The sequence below is a fragment of the Mesoplodon bidens genome (assembly GCF_964165515.1).
Source record: "Mesoplodon bidens genome assembly, chromosome: X".
In the NCBI taxonomy this organism is placed as follows: Eukaryota; Metazoa; Chordata; class Mammalia; order Artiodactyla; family Ziphiidae; genus Mesoplodon; species Mesoplodon bidens.
The window spans coordinates 23,832,079-23,848,940 of record NC_138163.1 but is presented as its reverse complement, the minus strand read 5'-3'; the positions used below and the strand labels follow the sequence as shown (position 1 = coordinate 23,848,940).

Below are 16,862 nucleotides of genomic sequence, written 5' to 3'. Positions count from 1 at the left end.
TAGGATCTGGGCAGATTTATGAATGGGGGAATGAGGAAGTAAGCAAATCACATGCCCTGGTTGCCCTAGACTAGGAAGCCAGGGGTATTATGTGAGTGGGGCTACCTACCAGTATCCCTCTAAGCCTCACTGGGAACAAGCAGGAGGCTCTTCCCCACAGCCAACAGAAGGGGAAAGGAACAGGGAATCAGAAAGCAGTCAATGAGCATCACTAGAATGGCCTAGTACTGATCATCATAACTGCCATTTGCCAAGTTTCAGGCTCCATGCTCAATATTTTCCCATAGATTATCTCATGTCTTCCTCATAATCAGTCTCTAAGAGAGATCTCACCTCCATTTCATGCTGTGGAAACTAGGCCTCAGGTTGGTCCAGAACTTGGCAGCGTTCTGACACAAGTCCAAGGCCCTCTAACCCTGGTCTTTCTGAGTTCAGAGCCAGAACTCCCTTTTAACCACTATTAGCTGGAAGAAGAGTCTAGAATAGCACAGAGCCTCCCACAAGTGAGGGTCAAAGTAGCTTCCAGGGTACGCCTGGGTCAGCTGCTAGAGAACCAGACAGACAGGTTTCTTGCCCATTGGTCAGGAGACCCATTTGGTCTGAGCAACAACTAGGGCCCGAGGCAGGGTAGGACCAGGGAAGGACAAGGCCAATACAATTAAAGGGAAATATCCAGCACCTAGGAGAGCTCCAGGTTTGCTTCTCAGAGGGGCCGGACCTGGCGATGCTCCTGGCCTTCTCATTTGCTCAAAGAGCTTCCCCAGGTCAAGCAATCGGTTCAGTGTGGTGACTGGGTGGCCTGGGCTGCTGCTGTGTTAAGATGAGACGTGCACCAGACTTCTAAGCTGTAGCCCAGCTAAGTCCCTGAACCCGGCCCCTGCCCTGAATTCTTGAGCAATGGAAACAGCAGTGACAGCTGTGAAAACATGCAGCCTTGCTCATCCTGGCATTGAGTTATAGAGCACATCATCATTATAGAGGGAATCAGTAACATCTGTCTTTCCTGGCCTTTATTTAACTTATTCGAGTTATGAAACCTCTCCATGTTCCCACTCTGTAACTACTGTAAATGATGCAAAAGAGGAGAGAGAGACTTGAGACAGAAAGAGGGAAGGAGAATTAATTTACCACTGGGTGAGATGAAAATGTACTGAAGTGTAATGGAATTTCATTAACTTCGGAAATGATGATGAATGCTGTCCAAATAATTCTTACTAATGCATAATTCACAGCTGAAAATAGAGCCAAACTCTCTTAAAAAGCACATCCATTTATGCCCCCAAGTTAATTTGGTGTGTTATTCAGGATGGTTGACAGGATAAAAGATCTACTATGAAATGTAATCATCTATTAAGATTGGGAATCTATGAGTCTTTCTAGTTTAGTAGATGATGGTAGCTGATAACAAGTGGCATCTTCAGAGGCAGACACCCACAGTCCTCATTCTCATAATTTGAATCTCCCCAAAGACATCATTTTAGACAGAACCACAGACAAGATAGGATGAGCTTTGAGATCTCCATAGCAACCATGGCCCAATTCATATATACCCCCAAAGCAAATTAAAATCAATTTCAGAAGATTCAAATGGGGTCAGGAAAAGGCCTATACCTTTTCCGACTGGAAATGCTTTTACATTATATGTTTATAGAGTATATAAACTATATAGACCATATATTATGTACATTTACATATAACTATGCAGAAAGATTTAAACATTCCTTTCCCATTTTGTGTAATACTGTATATCCTATTTCACAAACTCTCATCGACATTTATCTCTTAACGTTTCAAGATATAATAATCCCTTCATTAAAGCTCACTTATGCTTTTTGTATACTCAGGAGAGTGGTAATGGGAGAGAGACCTTTTCACCTTTAGGTCTAACGCAAACCACCATGTGGTTGGCAGAGTGTAACTTATATTAAGTAGGAGGACAGCTATTGGCCCAGCTCCCACTAATGGGAATATGTAGCTTCAGAGGCCAGTTGACATCTCACAGTGGAGGCATCATGGCTTCTCCCCTCATGGGACCCTCCAGCCAATTAGAGAGAACCTTGGTAAGACATATGCACAGTAATGTCAGGGATGACTTCTGGGAACCCTCTGAACTCCTTTCCCAAGGTGGATTGTTCTGTGTAGAGGTGGAGGTGTGATAGGAGGAGCATTACCTTCCAAGACCACCCCTATTTGTCTTAATGGCCAGACCTTATGATTTGGGGCACTAGGGTGCTAAACAGCACCTCAGCTGCTGATACAGGATATGTGATTAAGTAGGAGGCAGCCACTGGCCAGCTTCCACCACTGGGAGACCTAGTTTGAGGGGTTATCGACGCCTCACAATGGAGACATCATGGCTCCCCCCACCCACCCCCTGCTGGCCTGTGGGTCCCTCAGCCACTCAGAGAACACCTTGTACTCACACGTGAATATTGATGTCCGGGAATGTATCTCTCCCTCTGAACAAATTCCCTTGGGGCAGAAATGCAAATATAGAAGGCAGTTATTTACTAGGAGGTCCCTGAATTCTCCCTTCATCCTTTTCTTTCCCCTCCTCCCCTCGTATCCTCACCGGGTTGCCCTGCTGTTATTCTGTAATGTCATAGTCTGCCTTCCTCACAGGTAACCCTTGGTAAAAACACTTGTCCCTGCTGGTTTCCATATCTAGGTGCACTCACATCGAATCACTCCATTTACCTAATTATCCAATGTATTTTCTAAGTCATATCTAAGTTTTCCACACCTCAGAACTTTTGAAAACTGTTGAGTGCTTGAAAAGGTGCCCAGCCCTGCTCCTTACCAGGCATTCAGGACCCTGTATGACTTGTAGCTGTTCCCCCTCCAGCCCCATCCATCTCTGAAGGCTTCTCCCCATCATCCCTGCTCTAGGTATTTTACCTAGAGCTAGTGTCAGTATTAGAGCTCACCCTCGGCCTGAAATGCTTGTTACTTCATCTTCACCCCTACAAAGGCCACTTATCTTTCAAAGTCCAGGTCCATTATCTCCTTTGAAGCCTTCTACCCTCTAGTTTAAATGCTCCTTTTGCTGCTAGTTTGAATTGAGACCCAGTGTCAGAACTGCATCTTTCTCTTGTTCCTGGATTAGGTTACCTGCTTAGTACCTTTAGTCCTTTGCCCTCTATCTTACTTTTTTAAAAAAATTTTTAGATGCCTCTGTTGAATGAATCCTTATAAGCTGTCTCCAAATCTTTTTGCAGCAAATAGAATAAATATAAATATATAGTCTCTTGGAGAGTTTCACCTCAAAACCGTAGCTTGATGACCACTCTGCTGCTTGTTCTATATACCCCATCCACCATCCCTCCCACTATCTTGTTCTTTTTCGGGCAAGCCTGCTGCTTCTGATGGGAATTGACAGATGTCAAGTGCAAGTGTTCTTCTGGTGGGTGGATGGATGTTGGTAATTCTCTGGATGTGAGCCTCGCCACGAAGGTGGGTTTCTGACGTCTCCACCTAGGCTCTTCTCCAGAGTCTGAGCTGTCTCAGGGAGAGTCTGTATTTATACCCTGCCCTGCCCAGATGGCACTACTCTGTGCTAATCAACCAGAATTCTTCATGATATTAACCACAACAGCAGAGATAAATTGGCCATGATGTTACATTTAACCTTGGTGGGATGGGGTAATTTTAGAGGCATTGTCAAAGATGTTTGCACAACATGCCCTACCTGCTAACAACACAATCCTGGTTAAACTCTAAAGGTGGGTCATGGAGAGGAATGGAAGCTTGGAGGGCCCTTTGAATACCTCCAAGTGAACTTCTGCAAATGTCTCCTCACTAGGCTATAAATATGTCTGGTTATTGTTTATTTTCAGGGTGGGTTAAAGCTTTTCCTGTCAGACAGCTACAGCCCTGGATTAGTTTGCTCAGTCTGCTGTAATAAAGTACCCCAAACTGGGTGGCTTGAACTACAGGAATTGATGGTCTCACAGTTCTGGAGGCTGGAAGTCTGAGATCAACGTGTGGGCAGGGTTGGTTTCTTTTGAGGCTGTGAAGCAAGGATCTGTTCCAGGCCTCTCTCCTTCGCTCATGGTTGGCTGTTTTCTCTCTGTTTCTTCACATCAATTTCCCTGTTTGCGTGCCTGTTTCTGCGTCCAAATTTCTCCTTTTTATAAGGACGTAGTCATATTGGATTAGGGCCCACGCTGATGACCTCATTTCAACTTAACTAATTACATCTGCAAAGGCTATTTCCAAACAAGATCACATTCTGAAGTACTGGGTATTAGGACTTACATGTGAATTTGGGGGGTACACAATTCAACACATAATAGGTCCTAACTGTGGAAAAATAAAATCTTTTTGTTGCTTTTTTTTTTTGGTCATGCCATGTGGCATGTGGGATCTTAGTTCCCTAACCAGGGATCAAACCAACACCCCCTGCAGTGGAAGCGTGGAGTCTTAACCACTGGACGACCAGGGAAGTCCTGGAAAAATAAACACTTGATCTCATTTTTTGCCAACCTGGGGCATTCCAAATTATGTCTGTAGTCACAGGGGAACTCATTTTACCAGAACCGTTATTAATGAGCTCTAAACTTCTCCCTTTTACCCAGAAACTTCCACTGTCCTTATCACCCAGAGTCCCTGTAAAAAGTAGAGAGAATTAATGGAATACTTTAGTATTTTACTTTTAAGTAAAGCTGGCAATGCTGTCAGAAGCCCTAAAACTTCTATGACCTAAAGTATTACCATTAGCTTTAATGTCCGTAAGATCAACCCCCTCAGGGACCCGCAAATTAGCTTATGAATTAATAAGGGTTAATGAAATAATAAACCCTATGTGTTTGGGAACCTCACCCTCAGCCTTCGATTCTACCCTATTACAAGCAGATATGATTAGTTAGTGCAAGGGACACATACAATACCTCTGACTTTATCATCAACATGTACCAGTCACATTTCCAAAATATCTACCTGAGCAGCTTCAATGTGCTCTGGCGATTTTGTCTTCTGGAAAAGACACTGGAGAAAAACTGCTCTTGAGCCTCAATTAAAAAGACCTTATCAGGCACTGTTGACATCTGTCACAGCTGTATGGGTCCAAGCTGTTGATACTTGGATTCATGGTTCCCAACTCAAAAGATATATGTCAGTTCATCCTGATTACCAGACATCCGTTCTACTTGGAAAACTGAAACTTTGGATTCTTAGGAATCCTCCAAAGTCTGTTGACTTCAGAGGTGGACAGGTTCTACCCAAGATGACAGGACAAATTGCTGACCTCAAAAGTGAACAGCTTCTGCCCCAAATGACAGAACAAGATGAATTTTCTGATTCTTTGACACTCTTTTCTATTCCTTTACTCTTCCACTAAACTTGCCTATTATTCTACTTCGATGCCCCCTAGAACACTAATGGGGTATCTCTTATCTCCATCTGATTATTTTTGTTACCCTATGTCTCCTTCTACTACTTAAGAAAAAACAAAACTCTCTTACGTGTTTTTCCCATAACCAATGCTCTTAATTTAACTGACTGCTGACTCAGTTACCCCCTCCCTAACTCTGCTGACAACAATTTAATAGCTGTTTCTTGAAACACTTCAGGGGGTAGATTCCCTTTTACAGGTGCCTTCTGGTACTTGTTTTCCTCACAGCATTAACTTCAACCTTTAGTCTTGAAAAAACTGGAACTTGACCTCACATCAACAAAACGTTTCTGCTGAAGTCATTATCATCCTATCAGGAAGGCTGAGGTAATCAGGGGTAGATGCTAATATGGGGGATATTCTGACTGCAGCGATCTGTTTGTTCTCTTCAACCTGCTTTGCACGAACTATTTAATTCCACTAAAGAGATATGTCCATCTTGAGAGACACAGATTAGCTCACTTCTGTTGTAGTAAATAATAGTTGCATTCCTAATACAATCTATGCTCCACTAGAGTACGAATTCCTGTGTGGACATCACACTTATACCTTGAGGAGGACATCTAGAAGCCTCTAAAATGAGGCAAACACAAATTATTCAGGAGAACTTCCAAGAGGGATAATTGATTTCCTCTTTACACCTACACTATGGACTGCCATTCCCATAATGGGGATAATTCAAGTAGAAAGTGGGTCTGAAACTTGTCTCTGCCACTAATGGAAGTTATAAATGATACACTTCTGCTCTGGAAGCTCAACAAACTCATCTAAATTTATTAGCCAGAGTTGTCCTGGACAACCACATAGCCTTTGATTTCCTCTTAGCCAGCCAAGAGGAAGTTTGTGCTGTAGCAAACAGTACCTGTTACACTTAGGTGAATACTACAGGGCAAGCAGAAGAGTTTGTGACTAGGCTAAAAGAAAAAGCCACCTGCTTGTCTAAGACAAACCTGATTGGTTTCTGGAGCATGTTTTCATTACCTGGGTTTTATATTCTAGGCTCCTGACTTCAAGACCTATTACTGATCAATGATTCTGATAATTGCTTGTTTTTCAGTTGGCTGATGCAAAATGCCCAGTGTTTTTTTATATTGACTTCTTACTGTGCAGCCATTTTCATCTCAGATAATTCAGCAATTCATCCTGCAGCAAGCAGGAGAGTCAAACCCTAGTCCAAGAACAGACTACGTTTTCTAAACAACCACCCCATCAGCAGTGGGGAAATCTGGGTATCATGGAGTCATGTCCTGTAGCCTGACTTCACCTGCCCTGGGCCAAAAGAGAAAGAAAAGAAGCAGCACCTGACAACCAGGAAGTGGTCTGATACTCACAGCTGGGCCGCGGTGTTGGTACAAGCTGGTCTGGTACTCACAGCTAGACCATGTTCTTCTCCCGTGAGACATAAACAACCTTCTAGAACACCAGTGTCAGACAAGTTTACTCCAAGACCACGATCGGGTCAGACAAAACAAGGCCACTTCTTAATTTTGTCTAAGCGCAACTCACAAAATGCCAAACATCGCCCTCTCCTGGCTAATCTCGGTGACTGCTGCTTCTCTACCAATTGTAGCTTTCGCCTTGCTCTAGTCAGATTTACTGAGATACCCAATGTTATACTTGTCCCCGCTTTCTGACAGCAGCTCACCTAAAGCAAACCCTTGTTTTCTTAAACTCTCCCCAAATTACCCAGCCAAAGCCCCAATCCTGTAAAAGGTCTTTTCTAACTCTCTCTGACTGAGACGCTTTATGGTGTGTTTCCTCCTTTGTTGCAACAAATAATAAGCTCAACTTGCTCAACTGAGGCTGTGTTCCTGATGGCCTTTGGCTGGAGGGCATTGACTTTAGAGCACTTTGATGGGGACCCAAGAGCTGCGGATGAGACTGATCTCCAAGACCCTGAAGGAAATGTTTCAGAAAGCTAGACCCTTGCAGGAGGACTAACTTGAGGCATCTTACAGTTTTCCAGCTGGCTTAAAGGCTGTGACCTACTTGGGTGATCTTTTCTCATTGTCAGATAACAAGAGAAAGAAAGTTATTGCTGGGCTTCAATAAGATTTGGAGGGCACTGAGGGAAGAAGGCTCAAAACTCAACTGAGTTATTTCTTCTAATTAGCCAATTACCTCCCTCTTCCCTGGGCCCCAGGCTTCTTTAAATTCTGGCCTACCCATATTCCCAGGGTTGTCTGCAGGCCTGTGCTCTCCTGGAAGTCCTATTATCCCTATTTAATCTCAAGGATTCCAGTACCCCAGCCTTGGGGCTTCACCTGTATTATGGGGCCAGGCCCTAGTGAACCTGAGCTTCCTAAGGCCTCATACCAAGAGCATCAGTCATTATCCTTGATAAAAAATAGGACAAAAAACCTGGAAAGGTGATTTTTATCTCTCCTGGGGGTCTAGAAATGTGGCTGAAGGAGAAGCACTATGTTCCCCTGATGGCCTGAATGATCGTTTATACCTGGGACGGGATGCAAGTGGAGGGAATAGCTCAGGGAAGGCTTCACAGAGGGAGAAAATAGCTGTGTTGAGTCTTAAGGATGAGTAGAAAAATCATCAGATGGTCAAGGGGTAGCAGGACAGGCTGTGGAAAGAATATTCTAGGCACAGGGAACAGAGTTTGCAAAAGCACGGAAGAATGAAACAGAATGGTGCCTTTTGGGAATTCTAAATGCTTCACTATAGAAAAAGTTTAGAATTTGAGGAATGGGAGCTCTTGGGGATGAAGAGGGAGAAATCCACAGGGATCAGGCCATGGCCTGAGTCACATGCTCAGACTTGCATTGCAGAGAAAGAAGTCTACTCTGTCAACACCGATGCACCTTCCTGCTTTCTCCCTCGTCTCCTTAGAGTCAATGTTTAGCACAACACTCTGAGCGATCCTTTTAAAACATGCCAGATCACGTTATTCTTCTACTCAAAACTCTGTCATGACCCAGATCTTGGTTTCTAGACACTATTATGCACTAAATGGAACAAGGGGTCCTAAGAGAAATGGTGGATTCTAGGTCTGAGGCATGGAAAATGCAAGATAAACCTGGAGTATCTTGTGCAAGAAGGTAAGAAAGTGCTCAAAGAATCATAGGGATGTGTCAAAAGGGACACAGAAGCCAGCTTGAAAGGGCTCCTGTTGAGAAATTTGTCCCATCTAGGACAATTTGAACACTAAAATAATAATAGATTGCAACCCACTGAATAAAATAAGAATCTATGAGTTCGTACTGATAAAAATGAATGAATGAATGAATGAATATGGGAGAAGGGAAAACCCTTTCTGTAGAAAGCTGGCTAATAAATGCAGGACAAACGATGGAAATAGAAAATTGCCATTTGGCAACCATCAGGCAAAAATTAACAATGACTGCTAAAACTGTTGGTTGAAGGTTTGAGGAGTGCTATACACTGAACGTTTATGTCCCAAATTCATATGTTGAAACCTAGTCTCCAATGTGATGGTATTAGGCAGTGAGGCTTTTGGGAGATGACTGGGTCATGAGGGTGGAGCTCTCATGAATGGGATTAGTGCCCTTATAGAAGAGGCCCCAGAGAGCTCCCTCATTCCTTCTGCCCTGTGAGGACACAGCAAGAAGAAATCTGTTTGTGAACCTGGAGGTGGGCCATCACCAGATACCAAATCTGCTGGTGCCTTGATCTTGGACTTCCCAGCCTCCAGAACTGTGAGAGATAAATGTCTCTTGTTTATAAGTCACCCAGGCTCTGATAATTTGTTCTAGCATCCTGAATGAACTAAGACAAGGACAAATAGGATATTTACACAGACTCTAAGTATTTTCCCACAGATCACTTACAAATTACAAATGGAAAAATTATAACTTTACCATGGAGAAATCTGTCAGACATCACCTTAACCAAGTGATCACAGTTAACATTCTCAGTAATGGGACAAAATGACATCATGTGTGTCCTGTGTGATGCACTGCAAAGGACACAACATCATTTCTGTGCTATTCCTGACAAAAATATATAACCTGAACTATGAGGAAAGATTAGACAAACCCAAATTGAGGGACATTCTATACAACAGCTGCTGGTACACTTCAAAAATATCAATGTCATGAAAGTCAAAGACAGGTTGAGGAATATTTCCACATTAAAGAGGACTAAAAAATAATGACATCTAAAAGCAGTGTGTCATCCTACATTGGACCCTGGATCAGAGGGGAAAACCAATAAAGGACATTAGTGAGACAGTTGGCTAAATGTGAATATGAACTGAATAGGAGGTAGTAGTACATCAAGGTAAGTTTCCTAATTTTGATAACTGTACTGTGCTTATGTAAGAACACTTTATCCCAAATTCCTAAGCTGGCATTTTTCTAAAAATAATATTACATGTTGTCAAGGGATGCCTACATATGTAGCAAAAGTATGAAGGTACACACAGAAACCACTACCAGCAGGGAATTTGTTGGATGGTAGTATTTGAGGTAGAAATCAAATATAATCAAGATTGTCCTTGAAAATCTCTTAGGTAGTCACCAACCCTTCCACTGTTTCTATGGTTGGGCCCTGAATTCAATAGCGTGCTTGTGGTTGGGGGGCCATGTTGTATGGAAATCATCAGACTCCTCATTGGTCTGGTGGGATGCTCATAGCAGGAAAGAGAAGAGGGAACAATGACAGCCTGGACCTTCACCAGATTAAGGGTCAGTTGTATTGTCAGAAACGGGGACAAAGTCTCACCAAGCTCAGCACTCTGTGTGGGAGGATACTTCAATCAGCAGAGCTATATGGCTATCTAGACCTTCAAGTTTCCGGGATGGATGGCTCATAACATCCCATGATAGCCTTTCCTGGTGTTTATCAACCCCTATCGTCAATAATGACTTATTTATGTTGACTCATATCTCCCACTGCAATTTTAATCCATTTCCTATTACTCTATAGATACAGAGAACAGATGGTCAACATTCTCCTTATAACCTTCCTGAGAATGGAAGATAGCCATTGAAGCCCTTCCTCCTCAGGTGGAATTTTTTTCTTCACCAAGGGGTCCGACCTCTTCATTTTTTTGCACATTTCGTTTTCCCGTCAATTATTTCATTTGCACTACACTGGATTAACAAAAACCCAGTGTTTTTCTTTGAAAAAGCAACACATACAGATGATTACAATTCTAATAGTACAAAAGTATATGCAGAGAATAGTGAGTTTCCTTCCCATCCAAGACCTCTCAGTCTCCTTTCCTAGAATCAGTTATTCTCACCAGGGTCTCCTTTCAGAGAATTTTTTAAACATATCCAAGTATGTATGAATATATTCTCCTCTAAATTCTTTTTCAATTCAGCAAATATTCGTTAAGCACCTACTATGTGCCAGACACTGTGCTAGCTCTCGGGGCACGAGAAGAGAGATGTGTTTTCCTGTCCTTAGGAGGGGAGAAAGATGTAGTCATTCATTCATCAAATCTTGATTGAGTGCTCTCTGTGTGCCAGGAAATGTGTGAACCACTGTATAACATGGAGCCCCAGGCCTTCCAGAGCTCCTGGGGGACGGGGAGAGACAGACCAATGAGCAAGCATGGTGTGAAATATAAACCACCGCCAGGGGGCGCCAAGACGCTTAGCAATTGCCCCATTCCTCTTGTAAGCTGCATGGTCCCATGTGGGGAGCAGACCTCAAAAGCTAAGCCTTGTTCCTAGTGAAAAGGGGAAGCGGTGGAGTTCTATGCAGGAGCAGGGGGCACTGACACCCGTGCCAGGCCCTGGCCTAAGCCCTTTACACCCACCGTCTCAAGTAATCTTCACAGCGATATGAGGTGAGTGCCATTATTCACGTTTTACAAACGAGGACATTGGGGCCTCCAGAGATGTTAGGGAACTGGCCCTAAATCACACAATGGAGATTCAAACTCGTCTATCTTCTGCAAAGCCTGGGCTCTTATCCACCATGTTGATCACAGTTTCTGGGCTTGGGGGTGAGTAATGGGTGATTCTGATACACCCTTTCTCCCCCCCTCCCCCCATGGAGTACCTATAGATGATAGGCTGACTCAACCTCTTATTTTATTTTATTATTTTATTTTATTTTTGGGACTCAGCCTCTTTTTAGACTGACTTTTTCCATTTAAGGTGTGAGGTGGAAAGGAAAATACATTGGTCTGGGAGTCAGGAGCCTTGGTTCTAGTTCCTGCTCTGCCTCTCATAAGGTCCATGACCTTGAGCAAATCATTCTACCCTGTGGACCTCAGGGTCCTGAGCTTGGAAATGCAGAGGGTGGCAGGAATCATCTCCGGATGGTTGATGGGATTTGATATTTCCATCATCCCAAAAGGGCTGTAATGACACATTCTGGGGTAAAAGCTACATCCTCCATCTTGAGAATGATACCAACAAACCAATTCAGTAAGTCTACTTCTTTCTTATTCTTTTGACCACACCTAGCGGCTTGCAGGATCTTAGTTCCTCGATCAGAGATTGAACCCAGGCCTGGGAAGTAAAAGCACCGAGTCCTAACCACTGAACCACCAGGGAAGTCCCTCAGTAATTCTTCTTCTTTTCAAGGCAACTTGAAGGATGGATCTGCAGTGATGGTAAACTGCTGGCTCCCCCATACTGACAGTGTGAGATGTGAGCAAGTTAGTACTTTCTTGGCCTCTGCTTTCTGCTCCACGCCCCCTCCCCACTTTCTCAATAAAGTGAAATGAGCTTGAGTTAAGTGAGCAAGTACCTGTTTAATAGATCTAATTTAATTAAAGCCAAAATCAACTAGCAACTGAAGATAATCGTTAGTGAAAACTGAGAAAGAGCCCTCAAATTAATGGGTTATTGCGGGTGTGTAATAACCTGAGAACTTTGCTCATGCTGATTTCATGCTCGGGAGAGCAGCCCCATGATGTGCTACCAGCCACGAAAAGAGGATGTGCCCGACCAACAAGCCCCATAAAGCTAAGAGCAGAGAGGCTGGTCTGATCCACAAAGGAAGGTGACTGAGGCATGGCCAGCAGATAATGAGGCTCCTGCTTGTTTTTGCTTGTTTCATTTCACATCAAACATAGGGATTCAGAGACCAGATCTGGTCATTGGAAAAGCAAACTCTTTTTCTGGACCCCACAGTGACACGGGGGTGGGAGGCTAAGGGAGTCTAGTTCTCAGGTAAGTGTCTTCCTCTCTTCCTTCCTTCCTTCCTTCCTTCTTTCTTTCTTTTTTCCTTCCTTTAAATTTCTTTAAATTATAAAAGTAACAGATATTCATCATACAAAACCAAATTGCATGTAACTGTATGAGGCATGAAAGTCCTTAATCTCTACCCTCCCTTTCTCTCTTTCCCTTTTCTTTCTTTCCTTCATTTTTAAAAAAATTATGGGAGTAATACAGGTTCACTGTAAAGTAATCAAGCAATACAGAATGGTATGAGGCATACAGGAAACTGATTTCATTCCCATTCTTCCTTCCTATCTCTCTCGTCCCCTTCCTTCCTGTTTTCCCTCCCTTCCTGTCTCCCTCCCTTTCTTTCTCCTTTCCTTCAATTTTTAAAATCACATAGGTAACATATGATAATTATAAAAGGATCAAGCAGTACAGAATTGTATGGTATATAAAGGAAAAGTCCTCAGTCCCTGCCCCCCTTACCAACCCACCTTTTCATGCCTGATAGACACAGAGACTTACCTTATTCCTTTTAATGACTGCATAGTATTCTATAGTGAGAATGTCCCATGATTTATTTATGGGGTGTGAGGTAAGTTTCTGAAACATACCGTGAAATTGTTATAAAAGTTTAGAGGAAATTCAAGGAAGGTATAAATTGGATTGTTTGCTGCTGAAAATTCTATTTTATAGATAGCAATCATATCCATTTCTATAGCACTTTATACTTTGAAAATTGCCTTTGAAATATCACCTAATTTGATCCTCTTTTATAGCAGTTCTGGGAAATAGGCAGATTATTATCTCTATTTTTACAGATAAGGAAACTGAGGCCCAGGAAAATGAATGAACAGCAATACGGTCTCAAAGCTAGTTACGGATTCGCAGTCTCTTCCTCTTCCAGCACTGGAAGTTTAAGCTGCCTTTCATCTTGCAAGTTATAAAAGATTTAGACATCCCCTTACTTCTAAGCTCATAGTTTAGAAAATCCATCCAAGTCATACAAATTCCCTTATTATTCTAATGAGAATGACAGTAGAACACTTGGTAAATATGAAGAGCTTTATTAATGGCTGGCGCTCATAGCAAGCCCAAGACTCATTTGGTTTCCTAATTGGCTTCTGTTACTTTACATTGTAAAGTGAGTCTATTCACTCCAAACCCTGCTTAGAAGTGGAAAGAAATACAATATGTTGCATTATCCTATAAAAGAAATGTTTAAATCAGTAGTAAATCATTCAGAAGTGTATTTTATTTAAAATCAGAAAATGCCCATCAGCATCTTACTGCCAAGCTTCTGTAATATGTTTCCATAGGATTTGTAGTTTTAATACCATTTTGGTTGGAGAAAGGGGGACTTCCAGTGTGTTTCCCAAATAAGTAGCTTTAGTTACGATTATTTAAGGAGAGAAGGTGGATAAACGTAATGAGGTGGTCAGGTTTCTCTAAACAGATCTGCTTTTTAAAAATAGCAATGATTTGGGAATTCCCTGGTGATCCAGTGGTTGGGACACTGCGCTTCCACTGCAGGGGGCATGGGTTTGATCCCTGGTCGGGCCCACATGATGCGCAGCGTGGCCAAACCCCCCCAAAAAAAAACAACAACAACAAAAGATTTAAAAAATAGCAATGCTTTGATGAGTTACTTTTGTTAATAAGATCTTGCATAATGCTTCCTCCAAAAAGTTTAGGATCATTAAAGCAGCAAGTTGTTGGGTTGAAGTTGTGTGCATTAATGTTGAATACATCACATTTTGTAATTATGCATTTAATGGCTGCCTTCCCCTCTGGACTAAGTGCCTCGTGAGGGCAGGAGTCTCTGTCTTGTCTTCCCAGCGCTGTATTCCCAGTGTATAACACGGTGTCAGACACATAGTAGGCACTCAATAAAATGTGTTAAACGGATATGCAAAAAAATCAGTCGGTGAGGTTGCAGCCAGGCTGCATAACTCAGGCAAGGGTCTATACTGTGGCTGCTGCCATGGCTTTGAGCATGAGGAAAAAGTCTTGTGTGGGAGGCGAGGGAAAAGTATAGTCACATGCACTTGGGGATCGTTTGTTCTGAAACTGAACTGGGCATATTTCTGACTTTTTGAACGCAGGTTTAGACAATGAAAGAACACATCATATATCAGAGGCTTTATGGAACCATTCTCATGTTGAGTTTTATCTTTCTCTCAGGTAGGAAAATGTATTCTTATTATCTCTTTCAATATCTCATGGACAGTAGGTTACCGAAATAAACCATTTGAAAAATTGCTGGGCTGCCTCTCAATGGCTTCCTGTCAGTCCATATGGCTATAGGACAAGCTGGAGCTTCAGCAAGTGAATCCACTCTCTCAGGATTCCCTGTGACTGATAGAGAACTGGCCCCAAGTAGACAGTAGCTTGGACTACTGCTGTCTTTGACATATCTTAATGAAGCTCTGACATGCCATTTGGTGGCTGATACACACCTAACATAAGATTTGGGTTTTCTTTTAGGCTGTTTTCTCTTATGCATAATGCTTTATTTAAAGCTCCCTGGAGCATTATGATATCGTCTTTCTGTCTCCATTATATATATATATATATATATATATATATATATATATATATATATATATGGCAACAATCATAGAGTATAGACAGGGAAGTTGAGGTGTGACGAACAGGCATCTGTTCTGGGAGGCCCAGCCCTTGCCTAAACTCTGTGATCAGAATGGAGATAGATTCTGTCTTTGTTTCTATTCTGCAGCAAATAGATGATGGAGACAGTTGAACTGAAGTAGCTGGTAATTTGGAGACGTAAGAACGAGGTTGCCTTGGAAGATTGCAATCTCGTCCATGTTAAGTGAATTCAATTGGTAACACTGCTCATTTAGCACATCAGTCTTTAGCTAACAGGCCATACATGCCAATGAGGGACAGTTCCTTGATGAAACAGAAGTGGGGTTTAATTTGAGTGGCCCTCAGATTTGAGAGCTGATCTTCTGGAAAAATACCAAATTATCATCACCATCAACAACAAGCACTGACTGTGTGCAGAGCCTGATGGGAAACCATGTTTCTTGTCATAAAGTTTGAAATGGGATCTAGGGGGCACAGTGGCAACTCTGTCGCCTGGCCTTGACTACCTGCTAGGATGTTGATTTCTCTTTTCCCTGACTATTTCCTCAAAGGCAAGAAACTGTGTTTGCTCCATTTCTTTATCCAAAACATCCAGCACAGGTCTTGACACACAGCTTGTCAGTACATATTTGCTGATTTAATAAATTAATGCAGTTTGAAATGATAAAACCCTGAACACCTGTACGGTGGTGGTGTATGTGACACAAACTCTAAGTGGATTTGTCTGTGTGTGGGTAGGGCATGGGGCATGGATAAGAGGGATCTAGGAATAGAACGATCTAGAAGTCTTTAGTGTAGTCTTGGAAGAAAAAGTGGAAGAGTGTGTGATACTGGAAGGTTAGAATGGGTTTTGTGAGGAATGTCATTGGTCAATGAAAATTATGATAGATGTGCAGATTTTAAACCTTCAAATTCATGATGCAAGGCAGTGTTCTTTTAGGTTATTAAACAGTTCTCATTGTCCTTCAGTTGGTGAGAAAGTTATCATTTTCTTCCTGGAACAAAAATTGGTTCTTGAAAAAAATGGTATGACTAAGGTTCAGTCCCCTTCAGGCTCTAGAAGAGTCACCAGCCTCCCAACTGTGAGGGTCATCGTGGGAGACAGGGCGAGGGCCAAGCCTAGATCGGGCAGAGGGTGATTCAGATGCTGTCGCTGGATGAGGCCAGAGTGTGGAGCAAAACCATGCCCATGGAGGAAATACCAAGGGTCAAGAAGAAGAAACCAAATCTGTTGTAAGGTCTAAAGGTGAGAGCAGTGCCAGAAAGAAGGGAGGAAGACTGAGGTCAGGAACTGAATAGTTGCAGAGTGGAGCGGGGGAGGGAGGAAGAGAGGGTGGAGGGAAGGAATAAAACAGAAATAGCCTCTGGGCTCCCTGCTTTTATTCTTGCTCTGTGATAGCCTACTCTCAACACAGCAGTCAGAGCAATCCTTTGATGTATTAAGTCAGGTCATGTCACTCTTTTACTCAAAACTTGCCAATATGTCTCCATCACAACTAGAATACAATCCCAACTCTTTAATTAGCCCTAAAAAGCACTGCACTATCTGGTCTCAGTGCCTCTTGGGCCTCATTTCCTACTATGCTTCCTCTCCCTCTCTCTCACTCCAGACACACCAGCTTCCTTCCTAGTCCTCGAGAATGGCAAGCACAGTCCCACCTCAAGGCCTTTGCGCATACTATTACCCATGTCTGGGTCGCTCTTACTTCACATCTTTGTAACTCTGGCTCTTTTTCATCTCCTAGGACTAAACTAAA

The 16,862-nt window shown here is 42.7% G+C and overlaps 1 protein-coding gene across 1 annotated transcript in view; it reads left to right on the top strand.

Annotated features, from left to right (window-relative positions):
• Window positions 1-14,606: 14,606 nt before the first annotated feature.
• ADGRG4 (adhesion G protein-coupled receptor G4) overlaps window positions 14,607-16,862 on the top strand; it is a gene marked incomplete at both ends in the record, with an annotated part of 142,562 nt that continues 140,306 nt past the window's right edge. Inside the window, 1 exon segment of the mRNA XM_081222984.1 lies at window positions 14,607-14,676. Coding sequence (XP_081079110.1) covers window positions 14,607-14,676 — 70 coding nt within the window.